The sequence below is a fragment of the Silurus aristotelis genome (genome assembly GCF_946808225.1).
Source record: "Silurus aristotelis genome assembly, chromosome: 5".
Lineage (NCBI taxonomy): Eukaryota > Metazoa > Chordata > Actinopteri > Siluriformes > Siluridae > Silurus > Silurus aristotelis.
The window spans coordinates 23035033-23053229 of NC_139578.1; the positions used below are offsets into that span (position 1 = coordinate 23035033).

The 18197-nt window shown below is 35.9% G+C and overlaps 2 protein-coding genes and 1 long non-coding RNA gene across 4 annotated transcripts; 2 read left to right on the forward strand and 1 right to left on the reverse strand.

Moving 5' to 3' along the window:
• The first annotated feature begins 3884 nt into the window (after nt 1-3884).
• Nucleotides 3885-10232, forward strand: cldn7a (claudin 7a). The gene is made up of 4 exons (XM_083541556.1): nt 3885-4405; nt 7525-7689; nt 8046-8130; nt 8546-10232. The coding sequence occupies exons 1-4, from the start codon at nt 4183-4185 to the stop codon at nt 8703-8705; spliced, it is 633 nt and encodes a 210-aa protein (XP_083397682.1). The 5' UTR covers nt 3885-4182; the 3' UTR covers nt 8706-10232.
• A 229-nt stretch (nt 10233-10461) lies between these two features.
• Nucleotides 10462-13079, reverse strand: LOC310726217 (uncharacterized protein). Of its 2 annotated transcripts, none has more exons than XM_083541572.1 (3): nt 12926-13079; nt 12263-12558; nt 10462-11280 (listed from the first exon to the last, which is right to left on the reverse strand). In XM_083541572.1, exons 2-3 carry the CDS (start codon nt 12486-12488, stop codon nt 11195-11197), a joined length of 312 nt encoding a protein of 103 aa, XP_083397698.1. In that variant the 5' UTR covers nt 12489-12558; nt 12926-13079; the 3' UTR covers nt 10462-11194. The 2 variants fall into 2 exon arrangements, with proteins under 2 accessions (XP_083397698.1, XP_083397699.1); XM_083541573.1 differs by having other exon boundaries at nt 12690-13054.
• A 2366-nt stretch (nt 13080-15445) lies between these two features.
• LOC310726220 lies at nt 15446-17920 on the forward strand. Its single transcript, XR_014533648.1, has 5 exons — nt 15446-15460; nt 16495-16682; nt 17094-17120; nt 17239-17319; nt 17405-17920. It is a non-coding gene; the product is annotated as an uncharacterized lncRNA (long non-coding RNA).
• The last annotated feature ends 277 nt before the right edge of the window (nt 17921-18197 follow it).

The following is an 18197-nucleotide window of genomic DNA, read 5'->3' on the forward strand; positions in this document are numbered from 1 at the left end:
AGGTCAGTGTAGAACACAATAGCTCTCACTGTTCCAGGACATTGCTTTCCAGCACACACAGGATGTGAGTAAACATTGTGCTCAAATATGACGCTTGCACACTGCAAGTAGCGGTTTCCTATGAAAATTAAAGCACCTGTTAGACTATCAGTGTGCTGGGAATATTGTAAGGCTTGATTGTATATTCTGCAGAATTCTCATAGGGTTTGCTTGCACTTACTGGCATTTACTTGTAAATTTGTCCAAGAAATAAAGCAATTGGATCTAAGACAACTTTTCCAACCAAGTGGAAATAAAAAAAATTTAAAAAACACCACAAATATTTAATTAAGACCCAAAAGAAAACTGCAAGCTGATTAAAATAAATTATTTTGAATAATTGGATAAATAAAACCAAATCAAGCTGATTAGCTAGTCTTAGACTTAGTCCTAATGAACCAGTAAGTATTTATTAATAGAGACTTCTATGCACATTTGTAAAGAGTTCTGAATAATAAAGTCTGTCAAATGCCACGAATGTAAATGTAGCCACATTTATTCATGTTTTACATTATAAATGCTCTTTATTAAACTAGATCATGTTTTGATGCTTTTTAAAAATGGTCTCATCTGATATATATATATATATATATATATATATATATATATATATATATATATATATATATATATATATATATATATATATATATATATATACCCTACAGTGAATAGGGTATGCTCAGGATCATGTATCTACCATTTTTGCCGGGTATCTAAAAGCATAGCTACAGTACATAACCCCCAAGAGCATCTGGCAACATAGCTAATCTGATCTTTCTTTATATACTGTTGATAACGGAGTTGGTGATCACTTCAGGACAGCTCACTAGGTTGGTTAACATTATCGCTCATAAAAGTATTTCCTACATACACAATATTACAAAATAGTCTATTTGTCTATTAATTTCTGACAGCTTGTTTTTCCATGGAACTCTTATTTATTTTTTTCTGAGTTTTACTTTTAGTTGATTACTACAGCATTTTTTATAAATTTTTTTTATTACAGCAGCATTTTTACTCAACTTATTGTGTTTTGTACTCTTTCTTACAATCAAATCAAGATGTTTAGCCAAAGAGCTGAATAGGGCCCAGTCCCCAGTAAATCTTAATCACAGATCCAACATGGACAGAAATAAAACAATTACCAAAAGATGGTTGACCAAAATAATGAATGAATGAATGAATGAATGAATGAATGAATGAATGAATGAATGAATGAATGAATGAAACTTTGGTTAGCAGGTCAATTTTCACCCATGACTTAAATCGTGTTTAAAGAACAATGATTATTATCCTATATTGCTTTTCAAAAATTCAAAAATTACTTTATGTTAGGAAAGATTTGTTTAATTTTTCACATAATCAAACTTAATATTGTTCAAAATTCAAATTCAAATTCAAATAGAACATGTAACAACAGCATGTTTTTCTCTCTTTCAAATTGAACATTGAACAATGACAACATAATTTGTGTGTAAAAATAATGTTTTGGGGTTAAATACTGAACATTGACAAGGCGTGTATGTGAATGTTTTGGTGTTCAACAACCCTAACCCCTAATGGAAGCAAACTTATCATTCACAAGTGAACAGCTCTTGTCTTTCGATTGTCAAAACAGTTTTTTGGTTTTAACAACACATGAAAGGTCTGAAATGACATGGTAGCTCAAAAGGACATGGCTTTGCCTTGGTTGTCATGAGGGATTGATGACCATGAAATGTCACACTTTATTGATTTGAAGAGTTCTCTTTGAGCATCTGTGCCATCTTGGCTGTCCTCTTCATCAAATGTGTCTTCTTGTTCAAGATCATACTCCACACATCATCCTCATCCTCAGACACATCCTCCTCGCTGTCACTTTGCTCTCTGTCCTCAATATTACTTTTATGACCAAAGATTTGTTCAATAACCTCATTGACACTGAATCTATGAGGTATCTATGAGGTTATTGACCATATCTTTGATCATTAAAGTAATCTGAGGATGAGGATGGTGCGGAGTATGATCCTGAACAAGAAGACACATCTGATGAAGTAGACAGCACGAAGACACTGAATCTATTGCTCATGTTGAAAAAGACTGATGATGCTTCAGAATGAAACTGATAACACACATGAGCCTCATTTATAGATAGCAATGTTTAGAAAATTCTGTGCATATTGTTCACACCACACCCCTTAAAAATTATGAGTTTCAATATTCCACAAGAAAAGTTGTGTTCCTGTGGGTATTAAGGGTCCTTGTAGAAGACATGGTGGGTGGGGGAGGGGGGTAAGCTGTGTCTATGGTATTGGTAATTGAGCCAAATTTGATACACATAGCAACCCTAAACGTTTATATAATACATGGATGCATATAACAGTCAATATTCTTAACAGGTCAAATTTGACCCTTAACCTTAAATGGCACCTTAAACCTTCAGAATTTACTAAAATGGTGAGCTTTTTTTTTGTGTTAAAAAAGCTGTTGTTGAGAATATAATGAAGCCTTGTTCCAATAAAATAAAATAAAAAGGAAATAGTGTTTTTTACATATTATATTTTGAAAAGACAATATAAGGGTTAAGATACAGATCTGTGTGTTTGAAGTGCTAGGCTCAAGGGCATGTGTTTTGTACCTAGCAGCCAATTTGTCGAGGAACATCAACACCAGGACCATTGTATTACACTGAGAGCACATTTACATTGTTTGTACCTTTGGGGTAAACAACATTGAGGAAATTGTGAGGACATCATAACATTTTCACATTTACTGGTGAAAGTCTACAGGGGTGGGATAGACCAAAAACTGAAAAGCCAAAAGTAATACAGAAAGCATTGATTTGTATAGTTCTTATAACAATAGACATTGTCACAGTGCAGCTTTTACGAGAATTATGATGTAACATATCCCTAATGAGCTAAACAGAGGCAACAGTAACAAGGGAAAAAAAAGCTCTTAGACATCATGAGGAAGAAAACCTTACCGGAACCACATTCAGAAGAGAGGAAGATTGTAAATCATTGCAGTATACTATTGGAGAAAGCTAAAAACAGTCATTGATACAAAACTGATAATATATATTTGCATTTTCACCTCTACTGAGTTTGTTTAAAATGGACTTGCCTGAAGAACAATGAGTGTACTTCAGGTCAAATACACACCAGTAAAGCAGCACAGAGAAAGAACTTTATGTTTACAAACACTTTGTTTATGCTACTTCTGGTGACTCCAAGATCATAAATATACATATATCTATATCTATATCTATATAAAGTGTTTGCAAATATAAAGTTTTTTCTCTGTGCTGTACACACACACACACACACACACACACACACACACACACATATATATATATATATATATATATATATATATATATATATATATATATATATATATATATATATATATATATATATATATATATATATATATATATATTGAACTGTGGCAGTAATACAACCTGGGCTCTACACGGGCACCCACAAAACGCTTATATTTATACTACTATGATTTTTTTTTATTATTATTATTCCAACAACCCACCTATTGCCTATTTGGGAGGTGAGGGGGAAAAAAAACAACAAAAAAAGAACTGAAGCACAAGATAAATTTGGACCTTTGTTGTGACAATTCTTCTCATTAGTTTTGGAAGAAAATAAAACCTTTACAAGCTAAAAAGCTGGATGGAATAATTCTTCTAGTATCCAGGGTGAAGAAGCATGTGTAATTTTTTAGTTGCCATGTTAAACCCAGAGTTACACAGCACAAAGTTTTCTCCCTCAGTCTTTGGCAGTAGCTGTTTAAGACACACTGACACTTATATGTGCTACAGTAATACTTCATTGCTGAAGCCTTGGGAAAAGAAAACAACATTTTGGTGCAGTCAGGCTCAATCCGTCCCATCCAATCTGATCTGGATGCAGTTTGTTGATGATCTCCAACGATTGGACGTGACGTCACAACATCCCGTTCAGCCCAGGGATTGATGCAGACAGGCGCGCGCTCTGAGTGTGTTAGTTCACTTCTGGCAGAAACTGAAGACAGAAGACGAGTGTTTTCCAAATCCAACTTATAATTGTTGCATTTGATTCTTTAAGGACGCGTGGACGCCTGGAAAAGCAAAGTAGACAGTACTTTATATTAAAGTGAAACATGGCGAACTCAGGAGTGCAGCTGATCGGGTTTTGTCTGTCTCTGGTGGGAATCATTGGACTCATCGTTGGCACGGTGCTGCCGCAGTGGAAAATGTCAGCTCATGTAGGAGACAGCATCATCACAGCCGTGGCCACTTACCAGGGCCTGTGGATGTCCTGCGCCTTCCAAAGCACCGGTCAACTCCAGTGCAAAATCTACGATTCAGTCCTCCAGCTGGACAGTAAGTGCAAAACCCAGAGCCACGTTTTCCTTCTTTTCCTTCTTTAAGTAAACATGAGATAACGTTATTTTATTGAAAACCTCAGAAAGTGCTTTATCAGGGTTTAGGGTCCCACCTAAGAAATCATACCTGTATTGTCAAGTGCACTATTTGGTTCCTGGTGCATGTGATTTGATGCTGAGCCATTGTCTGGTGTTAATACAAAATCTTTATTGTTTAAAATACTAAATAAAACATCAATGTAATCTCAGACAAGGTAAATTCAGTAACCTGTTGGTGATCTTAGTATACATTTTGTTTTAGAAGTTCGAACTGAAACACACGACTGTGGAACTTTAGTATGAAGTGTAGGTATTTATTCAGTAAAAAATATCTGTAGTTGGAAAGCTGCTTTGCAAACGTTTAAGGTTTGTTAAAATGCACATCATGTTATATACATGTAATTATGTATATATGTACATACAGTACATATAATGGATACAATATTGGACAAGCAACATGTCACTAATTGAATTTTCAACCAAAGAATGCAGTCACTTACATATTGCTTAAATAATATCCCTTTAATTTTTTAACAAAAATCAGTCATCTAACTAATTGGGGTTCCTGGTGGTCTAGTGGTTAGGATGCGGCGCTCTCACCACTGCGGCCCGGGCCATTAGGGTTGCACTAGCCTTAGTGCCAGACCCAAGCCCGGATAAATGGGGAGGGTTGCGTTAGGAAGGGCATCCAGCGTGAAAACATGTGCCAAATCAAACGGATGATCCGCTGTGGCGACCCCCAATGGGAGAAGCCAAAAGAAAGTAGTCATATAACCAATTGCCTTTTTTAAATCAATATAGGTGTTTTAACAGGTGTTTACTATTTTTATAGGACCTAAAGATCATTAAAAAGAAAAGGTCAAAGTAAGCACACATGCGTTTTGTGTGAACAACCATCCTTTTAATAAAGCAACTACTGCTGGTGATTTCTTCAGTCTACACTGCTACAGTATGTGCTGTTTCATTACTTTTGGTGTCAAGCGTTCAAGTCTCTGACTATGGAAGCTTTGTATCAGCATACACTAAGCTTATTGTTGGGTCTGGAAGCACTGGGAGGTGCAAAAGTACATTATTACCATAGCTGGTTTATCTAATGAACTTGGATACCTTTGGAAAAAATATATAAACAAATCTTATTAACTAAAGCAAAATAATCTGCCAAAAATATAGAAAAAATTGATTACTGTAGGGCATCTTAGCCAGCTAGTAGTTTCCTTCTTCTGTATTATTTGCCTAAAATCAATCAGTCAAATCGATCAATACTATATACAGCCTTTTTAATGACCTTTTTATCTGTGTTTTTACATTAGTAGCAATAATTGAGGAACACTTTCCTTTCTACTAGCACGTATTGTTAAGCAGAGTAGGTAAATATGAAAAGTAGGTCTGAGTGTTTTGTATTTAATTATTTCCAGTACTTTTACAGGATTCATTATTTTTCAGGCTGGTGTAAGAGGATTTTACTGGTTAAACAACAGCCTACATAAACCTACACACATACACACATTATTCCTAGGAGGGCACAGCCATACATAAGCTGGATAAATAGGTTTTGATCACATCAATGTATTGTAGCCTTGGAAACAAAAGGCTACTGCTTTGTTAATAAGAGCCCCACACTATTCTCGCTCCATAATGGCATCCAATCCCGTCAGTCATGTCCAAATCTTTACCAGTTTGTCATCAGTATCAATATAGCTTGGTCAAATGGGTAGATGTTAAACTAGAAACTAAGGGTGATGTCCACATAAAGCCAATTTTGTCTGCACCTGACAGCAGGTTGAGTTAAGACAAAAGGGAGGAGGGAGAATAAGATGGGGGAGAAGGGAGGGTTGTTACTGGATTCCAGACTCAAGTATTTTCAGTGCCTGGCAAGAGAGCTTTTATTGTGCTGTAATGAATGATGCTAGAGAAGTCATTCTTTCACTTCGTTACACCCTTCCCCACCACCCTGGGTTTTTAGTGTGAATATACAGGGATTTACTGGTACAGACTGGTTCTGGTTGGGCAAAACCCCACTCACACACACACACGTACACATGCACACACGCACGCGCGCACACACACACACACACACACACACGCACACACACACACACACACACACACACACACACACACACACACACACACACATTATCTGTCTTCCTGGATACTGATTAGTATATCCTATTAATTATGCCTTTTATTGTTCTTCTTTCTCAAGTACATTACGTGCTGTAGCTGGTTCCCATGAAAGATACACACTATACACATGTATACAAATTATTATGATCTTTCACTTACTTCCAGTAAACACTTAATCTTGGCCAGGGTCATGGTCCATTATATGGACAAAAGTATCAGAACTTTTTCAGCCATATGTGATCCTTCCCCAATCTCTTACACCGAAGTTGGAGGCACACAATTGTATAGGATGTTTTTGGATGCGGTAGAATTATATGTTTCAACTACATTAGGAGATCCAAACCTCTTACAGCATGACAATGCCCTTGTGCACAAAGCCAGCTTCATAAAGATATGCTTTACATGGGTCCTAGTGGAAGATCTTAAGTGGACTGCTATAAAGCTTCGACCTCAACCCTACTGAACACCTTTGGAATGAATTGCATTGACTGCACCCCAGGCCTCCTCACCCTACATCAGTACCTGACTTTACTAATGACCGTGTGGCTGAATGGCACACCAAAATCTAGTTGAGCATCTTTCCAAAAAAAAGTGAGGCTATGTTTCAAAAGCACAGATGAATCTATGATCAGTTGTCCACAAACTTTTGTCCATGTAGTGAAGATCCTGAGCCTATAATGGTAACATATTGGGTGTTCGGAAATTGTAGTACACCATGCACATATTTATTCACAATAATGAGGGATTTATCATTAATTATTTACTAACTAGTATGTTATTGGGAAGTGGGACTATATGCAAAATGCTACATAGTGAATAACATGAGATCAGGACTGTAAGGATTCTCTTTGTGTGTGTGTGTGTGTGTGTGTGTGTGTGTGTGTGTGTGTGTGTGTGTGTGTGTGTGTGTGTGTGTGTGTGTGTGTGTGTGTGTGTGTGTGTGTGTCTTAGGTTCTCTCCAGGCAACCCGTGCTCTAATGATAGTTGGCATCATCGTATCGATTGCTGGACTGGGAGTCGCCTGCGTGGGCATGAAATGTACCACATGTGGAGAAGAGAATAAAGTGCGTAAAGCTCGCACTGCTATGACAGGTGGCATCATACTGCTAATTGGGGGTGAGTGCATTTAATACGCCTTTTATAAAAAACAGAAGTTCATCAAAGCAAAAACAAGAAGGCAAAAAAAAAAGAGATTACAGTGTTTATTTTTGGTCTTTGAACAAAATCATGAAAGCATGTCTAGGGGCTTTTGAGTTTGATCTTACTGCCAAAAGCTTTTCCACTCAGTATAAAGCTCTGAGTTCACATAGGGGCAGTTCAAGAGGCTTGTAATAAAGGCTGTCACTATAAAGATTAGGGTGCATAGAAGCTGTGACTAGTTATGAAGTAAAACTGTTTAAAGTGGGCATGTGCTGTTTTCTGTATTTTCTATTATTAATTGTTCTGGTTTTCTCTTTGTTTTGGTCACGCAGCTCTCAGTGCAATCGTTGCATGCTCTTGGTTTGCCCACAACGTGATCCGTGCTTTCTACAACCCCTACACTCCAGTCAACACCAAGTAGGTTCATTTAAAAGTATCTTAAATGAGTTTTTTTCTTCAGAGTAAGCATCATTAATGATCATTTGTGTATCTGTAGTATGGAGAAAAATGTTTTTACAAATTAATATTACATAAAAAAAAGTTTATATCAAATATATATCCGCAGAAAAAAGAGCAGAAAACAGTAAAAGAAAAAGATGTGAACACCAATTGAATTTTTTAAAATAATCAGTGTGGTGTTGTAGGGAAAATAGCCGATCATTTGATCAAAATATATTGGAAAACTTATTATAATTATAATATTATAAGATATACACTCACCAGGTAATACTCAAGACTATTGACAGTATAGTATATTGACAGTATAATAAACACACTATAAATGTTTATAAATTTTGTGCATTTCCCTCTCTTTTTTCTTCTCTTTTACTAGGTTTGAGTTTGGTGCAGCCATTTTCATCGCATGGGGTGGATCTTTTCTCGATGTTCTTGGTGGAGCTTTACTGGTGGCCTCTTGCACACGAAATAAACAGGCGTCCAAATACACTAAAAGCTCTGCTCGCACCTCCAACAGCACCAAGGAGTATGTATGATTGCTTACAGATGACCAGACAGGAACTAAATATAAAAAAAGATCCCTGTAAACGGAAAACAGGATAAGCCTGATGGATTCAACTGAAGTGGGTGGAAAACATGGTTAATCCATAGAGTAAGAATGGTAGAGGTGCTGATTATTTTTGCCATCCTCATCAGTAGAAAATAGCCTACAGTATTTGAAACACAGAGTTTACCTTTCGTAATGATGCGTCATGCAAAGAAACAGTAAAGTGTTACTAGCTCTTTGAATCACCACCACTAGAGGGCATCATTGTCCATTTGTTGCATAACGTACACAACTACCCAGAAAACTGAATATTCATGAACAAAAGCTTTCATTGTCTAACAGGAAAGGTGTTGTATTCCCTTTGGGAAACAAAGATTATTTTTTCAACCCGCAAAGTACAATGTTTCTTTGAAAGATACGGTTTGCTTAAAAGCAAGGCCTACAACGTGGACAGCAGTCAGAATTTACGCAAATGCTGTTTTACTATTTATTTTGGACTGGCATTGGGCATTCGTCATTCTAGATTTAGTAATAGAGAAATTAATGTATTTAGTTGTGCTTTTACTAATACTACTGCACTGACATTTCTACAGTATTAATTGCTTAATCTCTTTAAAGTGCAATACTAAAGATTGCCCGACTCAGATTGCATCTCAGTTCAAACTCAGTTTTAATATCGAATGACTCACTGACCACTGGCACCAATAAACCTCGATAAAAAAGGAACATGCAGCAAAAAAACTCATGGATCTTAGTGAATATAGTATGGATAAAAAATGTTTTTAGAAGAGTACACAACATACTGTGATATGTTGGTGTATTGTCTCCATTTGGAAGATTTTTGTTGTTTTTGTCAATTGTTCGGATTTTTGATGAACTAGCTAGGTCAGAGCACATATTCCATGATGTTTGAGGTTCATTGTATGATATTATTGGTTTACAGTTCAAACACAACAAAACAATACTATGCTCTATTCTGTTCCATTCTGTTGTAATTTCTCTTTTAACTACCTGAAACTGCTCATAAAGGGGCTTGAATCAGGTGACCTACAGCATGGACGCCAACAAACATTTGGACCCCTCAGAAAAAAGGGACCTGTTTATACTGCACTCTGTTTTATCCCTCACCCACACTGGCCTGGGCTCTGGAACACACACTCTACAAATATTCTGTTGTCATTTAAAAGGCTGAATGTTGACACAGTGCTATTCTGATATACTGAGTAAATATGGTAAATGTGCTTTTCTGGCTCTTTATCAGCAGTTTAATGGTATAAATCAATTTAAAAAGCTCTTAAATTTGACAAATGATTAGATTACTTTTGCATTAACCTTATAATTGAGTGTTTTCCTGTTTATCATATTGTAGTATAGTATAGCCGTTATTAATGAGGTTACATCATCCATTGTGCTCAGTGATTCTTTTTTATTTTCTATTTTTTGCTACAATTTCAAATGTCAAATAAAATATACCAATGCAAAATAAATACAAAATAAAAACACCTATTATTTATAACACTGCTGCACAGTCTGCTGATTGTATTACTAAAAGATGTGTATTGTAAAGAAAATAAAGAAGGGGAGGGCACATAAAAAAACAGCATCAGATCATAAGCAGACGGTTCATTTAAGAAAAAGTAAATGACATATATAAATAAATAAATAAATAAATAAATAAATAGTAAACTGGCTCACGTACATTATACAGCAATTGTGTTATTGGTGTAATGAAAAGGACAATAGAATCTGATAATCATGCATACTTTATTATTTCTTTTTAAAAATGCAATTTGCAAATACAAAATGAAAATCAACGAGCAATTCCATGCAAGTCAATTATAATGCACAAACAGCAGATTAGCATAACCGTTATTTTAGACCATCTTTGAGAATAATTCATTTAGAACAAAGGTGAAAAAAGCACTCCCTGTAAATAACTACTAAACAGACAGGGAGCAGAAACATGCCAAAAAACCTCTGTTTCCAAGGTAACTGTGAATCCTAAGGTGTGTGTGTGTCACAGGTTAACAGATTTTCACAGAACATGTTTGTGAGAGCGGAGCAAACCTACTTTTGGTATTTGTCCGCTCACTAAAGTGCTTTTTTTTTTTTTTTTTTTTTTTTTTTTTTTTTAAACGAATATAGCCCTGTGCCTTTAGAAATCATCTTCAATTTCAGTATCAAAATGCAGTGTGAACAGAGAGGTAATGATGACACAGTCAATGTCACAGCCACACGATTAAAGTTACAAATGCTGAACAAGCAATGATCACATCAGAGCACTGAACAGTCAGCAGTCCTGAGATAAAGACAGCAAAAATCCAGAGATAGAAAGAGATAGAGAGATGGATAGATAGGTAGGTAGAAAGAGAAAGAGTATGCACTTGTGTTAAAATAATTCCACTTCATAACAAGAAAATAGAAATAACGATTCATGATGTTGGCCATGATGCAGCTTTGGCACAGTCCAGCATGCTTTTAAGCAACAGGTGAGACACTGATGGAAAGTGGGAAGCTTCTGTTGTTGTTCATGACATCATTCAAGTCTTCATCATCGATGTCCACTGTTAAAAAAATAGCAAAGGGAATAAAAAGATCAATCTGCCAGTCCATGACTAATACCTACATAACTTGATTCAAGGTAGATGAATGGTTTTCTTGATTTCGAACAGAGCCCTGTGTTTGGAAACGCCTGGATTCACAGAATACTGGATACCAGTGTGTATATACTGTATGTATGAATAGAACAATACCAAATAAAACACTTAAATCAAAGAACAAAATAATCAAATCTGATGGTTTAATAGTGTAACTCAAGTTTGATATTCGGTCAATGTTTAACTGTACAGTAAAGATATGGTATAAAAATAGAAATATCTCGTAAGGTCTGGGTTACTGATCAGAAGGATGGGGGTTCAAGCCCCAGTATTGCCAAGCTGCCACTATTGGTAAGCAAGGCTTTTAACCCTTTCGGTCTATATCACAGCGGACCCTGCGCTCTGACTTCAGCTTTCTAACAAAGCTAGGATATGAGGAGAAAGAATATGTACATGACAAGTCAAAGTCTCGTTCGTTTCTCTCTTTCTTTCATTTGAAATCAGTTTTACGGCACTTACTGTAAGTGCTACGCAATTTACATTGACTTCATACCAATCATTCTGCACATACCTGAATACCTTTGATATGTGACCCTTCACCTTGGAAGGTGTCTGTGTGCTACATTTAATGCTTTCCTACAAATCAACTTACAGTCCACATAAAAAATATAATTTTTCAACATTTACTATGTGTATGTATATACACATGATGTGTTTTTACACATTTCCAGGAGAATGCCAATTCATTTTTATTTACATAACACATAGGCGGATATGGGCATGAACACAAAGCAGCTTTACAGAAAGAAAAGTGAGATCATTTTTAACTCATAAACGCATCCCTATATTAGGATAAATAGCTCCTTCTTAGTGTTTATGTAATCAGGGGGAAGGTGGAGCACCAGGGTGATGGTTCAGGAATGAAAAGTGGAGTGTGTATACTACTAACCTCTCCTGGATCGTCCGATCTGTCCCAGTTTGGGGGTTCTGTGCATCCTGCGGGGGTTGGAGGACAGCTGGGCCCCGTGTCTATCCCCGGCTCCGGGTCCGGGGCTGTAGGGCAGGACAGCACTGGGTCGCATTGCGCATGCGGACGAGATGAGCTCGGGCAGACCTGCACTTCCGTACATGACAGCGGCGGCGTCTAACTGATCCAGTTCACACGAATTCTTCATATATCTCCTGTGGGTCCTGGTAGAGCTCGGGGTCTGTGCTGTACTGCGCTGTGAGGTCGCTTTAAACCACCTGTGGATATTTAAATGCGGATTTATGAGCTGCATGGGCGAAATACGACCTTCTTCTACTACTACTTTACATAAAAAAAAAAAACACGCACCGAGCCTGAGCTGAATAATACTGACATTAAAAAAAATCACCGTGTGAACGCAATAAAGATCCGAATTGTATCCGTTATGTAACCATTAGCCCACAACGTGGCGTGCTTTAAGATACATGTACACGTTTCCTCGTGTTGATCTGTCAACACAATGGTACACACACACACACACACACTCAGGGCAACATGTGTATCCGGGTTTCCTGTCGAAAATCCCAACAAAAATCAAGTTTTTCGACGAATAAACGAAATACAGACCCAAACCAGGACACTTACCCGCTGGAGGATACTGTAGAAGTGAAAGAAGGTGAAACCACACGTCAGCTGCTTGTTTTCAGTATCGCAAGCCGGAAGTAGAGGCTGTTTTACACAGACAGCTCACTGTGTCGTAACTCCTGCTTTGGGGTTTTCCTTGGTCGTTTCTGAGCACGTCACTACTGTGAGGGAAGGGCTGTGTGTGTGTGTGTGTGTGTGTGTGTGTGTGTGTGTGTGTGTGTGTGTGTGTGTGTGTGTGTGTGTGTTAGCATTCTTTCTGAGGACCACGAATGACCCACTGATACAATACATGGATGGGATGTTGCATCATCTGGTCCATACATAAATCAGTAAAAAATTAACAAAAATACATATATATATATATATATATATATATATATATATATATATATATATATATATATATATATATATATATATATATATATATATATACTGTGTGTGTGTGTGTGTGTTTGTTTGTTTGTTTGTTTGTTTGTTTGTTTGTTTGTTTGTTTGTTTGTTTGTTTGTTTGTTTGTGAAAAAGAGAGAAAGAGAGTTAGAGAGAGAGCGAGCTCTAGCACAGTGGTAAATCTTAGCGAATCTTGTGGGAGGACATTGGTGACATATACACACACACACGCACACACACACACACACACACACACACACACACACACACACAAATGTGCACATCAAGGCCACACAACCACATGCAAATATACTCCCACACACGTCTGTGGGCAGTGTAGGCTATTACATGAGTCATACACAGTGGAGGTGTTTGCATAGCCCACACTAAAGAAAATAATGTCAGGCTACATGCTTGGTATAAACACTTCAGTCCATTTCCATCTCTGAACTCTAAAAAAGCTGATATTTCATTCATGTGATCTAAATAGCCTTTACTAAAGGTCATTTAATGAATGACAAAATGTCATCGTCAGATTTTTAGACCAGCAGCAGGGTACAGTGTAGAGAGAATATAATGTATATGATATTTTTCTCCACATGAATCCTTTTATTAGTTTATAGTCAATAGTCAATAGTTGTAATTAATAAGCAACTCACATAAAAACTCATAACATATAAAAATGTGAAGGGAGTAAGCAGGAATGAAAGAGTAGCATTATATTGAAACCTTAATCACTAATAATGAACAATTACTTGGTAAGTAATAATAAAGCAAAGTGTGTATTCCATTATGAAATAAGAGATAAATACTGATATTTGCTATATAAAACTTCAATGATTAAAATATAACTGCCCAATATCTCTAATATACATTTCTGTACATTCTAAAAATGGTAATTTTTAGGAGACAGGTGTAAAAACGTGCATATTTATCACACTTTTCAAAATACTTTACATTATTGTTTCAAATATCAGTAGTTAAATCAGTGTTCTCTCTGAAGAATCATCATGTACACATGAAGTCTGAATGGTCTTTTTCAAACATCACTGAATGAGGAACTCATTTCTTATGTTAGATAATGATGTGTCACTGATGTGTCACTGTGTACTTCCCTAGGAGTTACTTATTATAAGTAATTCAGTAGTTTTCTAGTAGTTTCCCAGAGATGTGACATTGTGTTCTGAGATGCTTTTCTGCTCACCACGCCTGTAAAAAAGTTGTTATTCAAGTTATTGTCCATTCCTCTGTAAGATCAGACCTGTCTGGCCTCTTTCATATTTATCATCACATAATTTGCTAATTGAATGATTTCAAGAATGCCTAGGAGATCCCGCAGGTCATTCAACTTTTGATAAAGAGGTCATTGACAGGGTGTAAACACAAGCCTGATCCTAAATCAGCACCTGCAAGAAATAAAATAAATGCTTGTTTCACCTCGAATAGATAGATAGATAGATAGATAGATAGATAGATAGATAGATAGATAGATAGATAGATAGATAGATAGATAGATAGATAGATAGACAGACAGACAGACAGACAGACAGACAGACAGACAGACAGACAGACAGACAGACAGACAGACAGACGCCAAAACATCATTATCCCCAAGACTTTTGATCAAATATTCTGAGCACTAATGAGAAACCTTTTTAATGTGTATGTTACAATACATCCGGTGTAAACCTAACACAGCATTTTGTGGTGCCAGTGGTCTGTGTCCACTTTAGAGCTTCAGAACCTGAACAGCTTGCCATAGTGGATGCAACCATGAATTCTGCGCTCTACTAGAAAAAGCGTATGTCTCGCCATCAATTTATGACCTTAAGCTCAAGCTCACTTTTGTTATGCAACAGGATAATGATCTAAAATACACCAGCAAGTCCACTTCTGAATGGCTGATAAACAAACAAAATTAAGGTTTTGGAGTGGCCTTATCAAAGTTCAGACTTAAATCCAATTGAGGTCCTGAAAAACCCTCCAAAGTGGCTAAATTAAAACATTTCTGACAAAGAGTGGCCCAAATTCCTCCAAAGTGATGTAAAAGACTCACTGCCAGTTATTGCACTCTTGATTGCACTTGTTGCCATCGAAACTGGCACTACCAGTTATTAGGTTTCCGTGCAATTATTTCTGGTTAGGTAGGCTTTTTTTCTTAATAAATGAAATCATCATTTAAAAACTGTATTTTGGTTTTAATTTTTTGATAATATTAATCTTTATGTTCGTCTTAATCTTGTGTTAAATCTGTATCTTTGTGTAATAAAAAAATTGCTTGATGATTTAATCCAGGTGTGACAAATATGCAAAATATATATTAAAAAAATTTAAAAGTACTTTTATATATAAAATCAACGCCTGGTTCCAAAACCTGAGCTTTACGAAGTTGTCGAGTTTCTTCCCATAAACATGTCAAATTTATTTATAAAGAACACATTTGATACAACAAACTTGCACAAACAAGCTGTCTTGATCACACGTAGCAAAGTAAACAGTCTATTACTGTCAACAGCTTGGAAAGCAGGAACACATTTTTTACAATTATCTGTCCTTCCCACAGAAATGCTTTACACAACTGTATTTGCTTGGCAAAGTTAAGTGCTTGACGAGCCACAACTCAAACTACAACTCTGACTGTGTCAGGTTTGAAACAGGGCTGAGTACTAATCACATTGTTTTCTATAGTGTACACATTCTATAGTTTAACTCTGTTCAATGTAATATTCTGCTTATGTACAAAATGTACTTAGCAAATGGTCTTGTCTTCGAAACAGTGAACTCAACAAGTAGTCTAAATCACAACAAAGCTGTGGCAAACTGCACAGCATTTGTAAGGATAAACATGGTGAAATGCAGGGAAAAGTAGAAGCTTTTATTTTTTTGTGCTTTTAATTAACATTTTTTAAAGCAAACATAAGCCAGTGAGAATTTCCTGGAATGACTGTTTCACCATGAGCAGTTGGTGTATGGCACAGATTGTAATCAAACCCCGAAGAATGTTAATTTCAATTATTTGTTTTCCTCTTTACTGGTTATGTTTACAGAATTTGGCAATAGACAAGAAATCTTTGTTTTTTTTTCTAGTTGTACAAGATTGAGATATGTAAGAACCTGTTGAGACCTATTTTTCCTGACCAGTATGCAAACCTAATATGTGTTTTTTTGTGTGAGTTAGAGGGCAGGGAAAAGCTGACAGATTTTTCCAATGGTATATAAGTAGAAGCAAGACCACTCTGCAGCTATAATGCTGATGTAAGGAGAACAGCACCGAATTGCAAACCAATACCACTGAAAAGATGTCCAAGCTTGTTTTGATTATTTTCACTTTGGTGATCCTGGCCACTATCTTGAGCCACCATTCAGGTAATACCTACAAATCATTTTATATGAAATATACGTTTTGGGCATGTAACAAATGGTTGGTTTATGGATACCCAATGCTCCGTGGATGTTTCATTTATTTTTATATGTTTGTTTTAGTAAGCTAAAAATATCATATAGCACCAGTCAGCCTTCAGTCTACAAACATGTAAATAGTATTTAATGTGGACATATAGAATGTTTTCCAAAATAAATATTTTAAATGACTTATGAGGATGGGGATAAATATTGTTAATATATCTGCCTTGGGCAATAGATATTAACAATATCTCTTTATATATATATATAATAAATTCTCAGAAAGTCATTGCACATTCACATGAGCCTTCTGTTAATATTCTTGATTTGTTTTTCTTTTTTAATTTGGGAATAATTTCATCTTTCATATCTCAGTTCAATCAGAACCTTGCACATGCAAATGTAAGTATTATATTACTATTCTTGTTTTTTTTTTTATGTCAGAACCAATGTCTTTTATTTATGCAATGCAATTTTGTTAAACCAAATCCAAATAGGAAATCATTCATTGTCTCTCTAGTCTACAAAAAGAACATTGTAACCTTGAAGACACAACATTCCTCTGCTGCTAATGGACAGTATATTTGCAGAAAATTCAACGGTAATTTATTTTGTTCAGATTTTATTTTTAATTTCACAATTAATTGTATTACACTAATTAATCATGATTCATGATCTTCACACAGTTAAACGCCAGACGTCACCTAAAAACAAGAGTGGAGACGATGATTTCTACAGTGTTTCCATCCCTTTTAAATGACAATCATCTCATTACAGAGGAGTATATAGAAGCTGAAAAACAAGACTCCTTACTGTGTAACATTCAACTTAATCTATCTCATATGTGTATATATTCTTTATATGTAACTGATCAAATAATCATTTTGACATGATCATTTTCTGATATTTTTTAATGTACTGGTTTCTAGTTCTTCTGCCGGTCTTTCATATAAAATATATGTAAGTAAATTCTTAAAAGACATGAATATGTCCAATAACCGTGAACATTCTTTGTGCTATCATTTCAGATTAAATGTGTTGATTAAATGTATGATATATGGATGGTTGTTGTTCTTCTGCTTATCTGCTTTTGTCTTTACCTCTTGAACAGGGTGTTGTGAAACTCTGATATAATGTTTATCTGGGTGATGGTTGGTTTTTCCAGATTCAAGCCCAAACAATAAACATGTTTTAGCAAGTTCGAGTCGACATGGTTGACTACACACTTTCCGTGCATCTCTGTCATGCATAGCACTTTCTATCTGAAAGTGCTATCAGCTCAGCTCCTGGTCGCTCGTGACATTCTTACTGGCCCTTATGTTTGTGCTGCATGTGAAGATGAGGAACAATACAATTTTCTGGCTGTTCGTGATAGTGTTTAAGAAATCAGCATGGCTTTAAAGAACAAGAAGTCGGAATCGTACATTAAAACCTAATGAAATTTGGAAAGGGTTATATATTAAAACTGCGTTTTACTCT

Bases quoted from the DNA above. Each gene is read 5' to 3' on its own strand.
- cldn7a (XM_083541556.1), top strand. From the start codon at position 4,183: ATGGCGAACTCAGGAGTGCAGCTGATCGGGTTTTGTCTGTCTCTGGTG. The intron at 4,406-7,524 runs GTAAGTGCAAAA...TGTGTGTCTTAG, and splicing joins TTCAGTCCTCCAGCTGGACA to GTTCTCTCCAGGCAACCCGT. The intron at 7,690-8,045 runs GTGAGTGCATTT...TTGGTCACGCAG, and splicing joins CATCATACTGCTAATTGGGG to CTCTCAGTGCAATCGTTGCA.
- LOC310726217 (XM_083541572.1), bottom strand. From the start codon at position 12,488: ATGAAGAATTCGTGTGAACTGGATCAGTTAGACGCCGCCGCTGTCATG. The intron at 11,281-12,262 runs GTTAGTAGTATA...TTTTTTTAACAG, and splicing joins GATCGGACGATCCAGGAGAG to TGGACATCGATGATGAAGAC.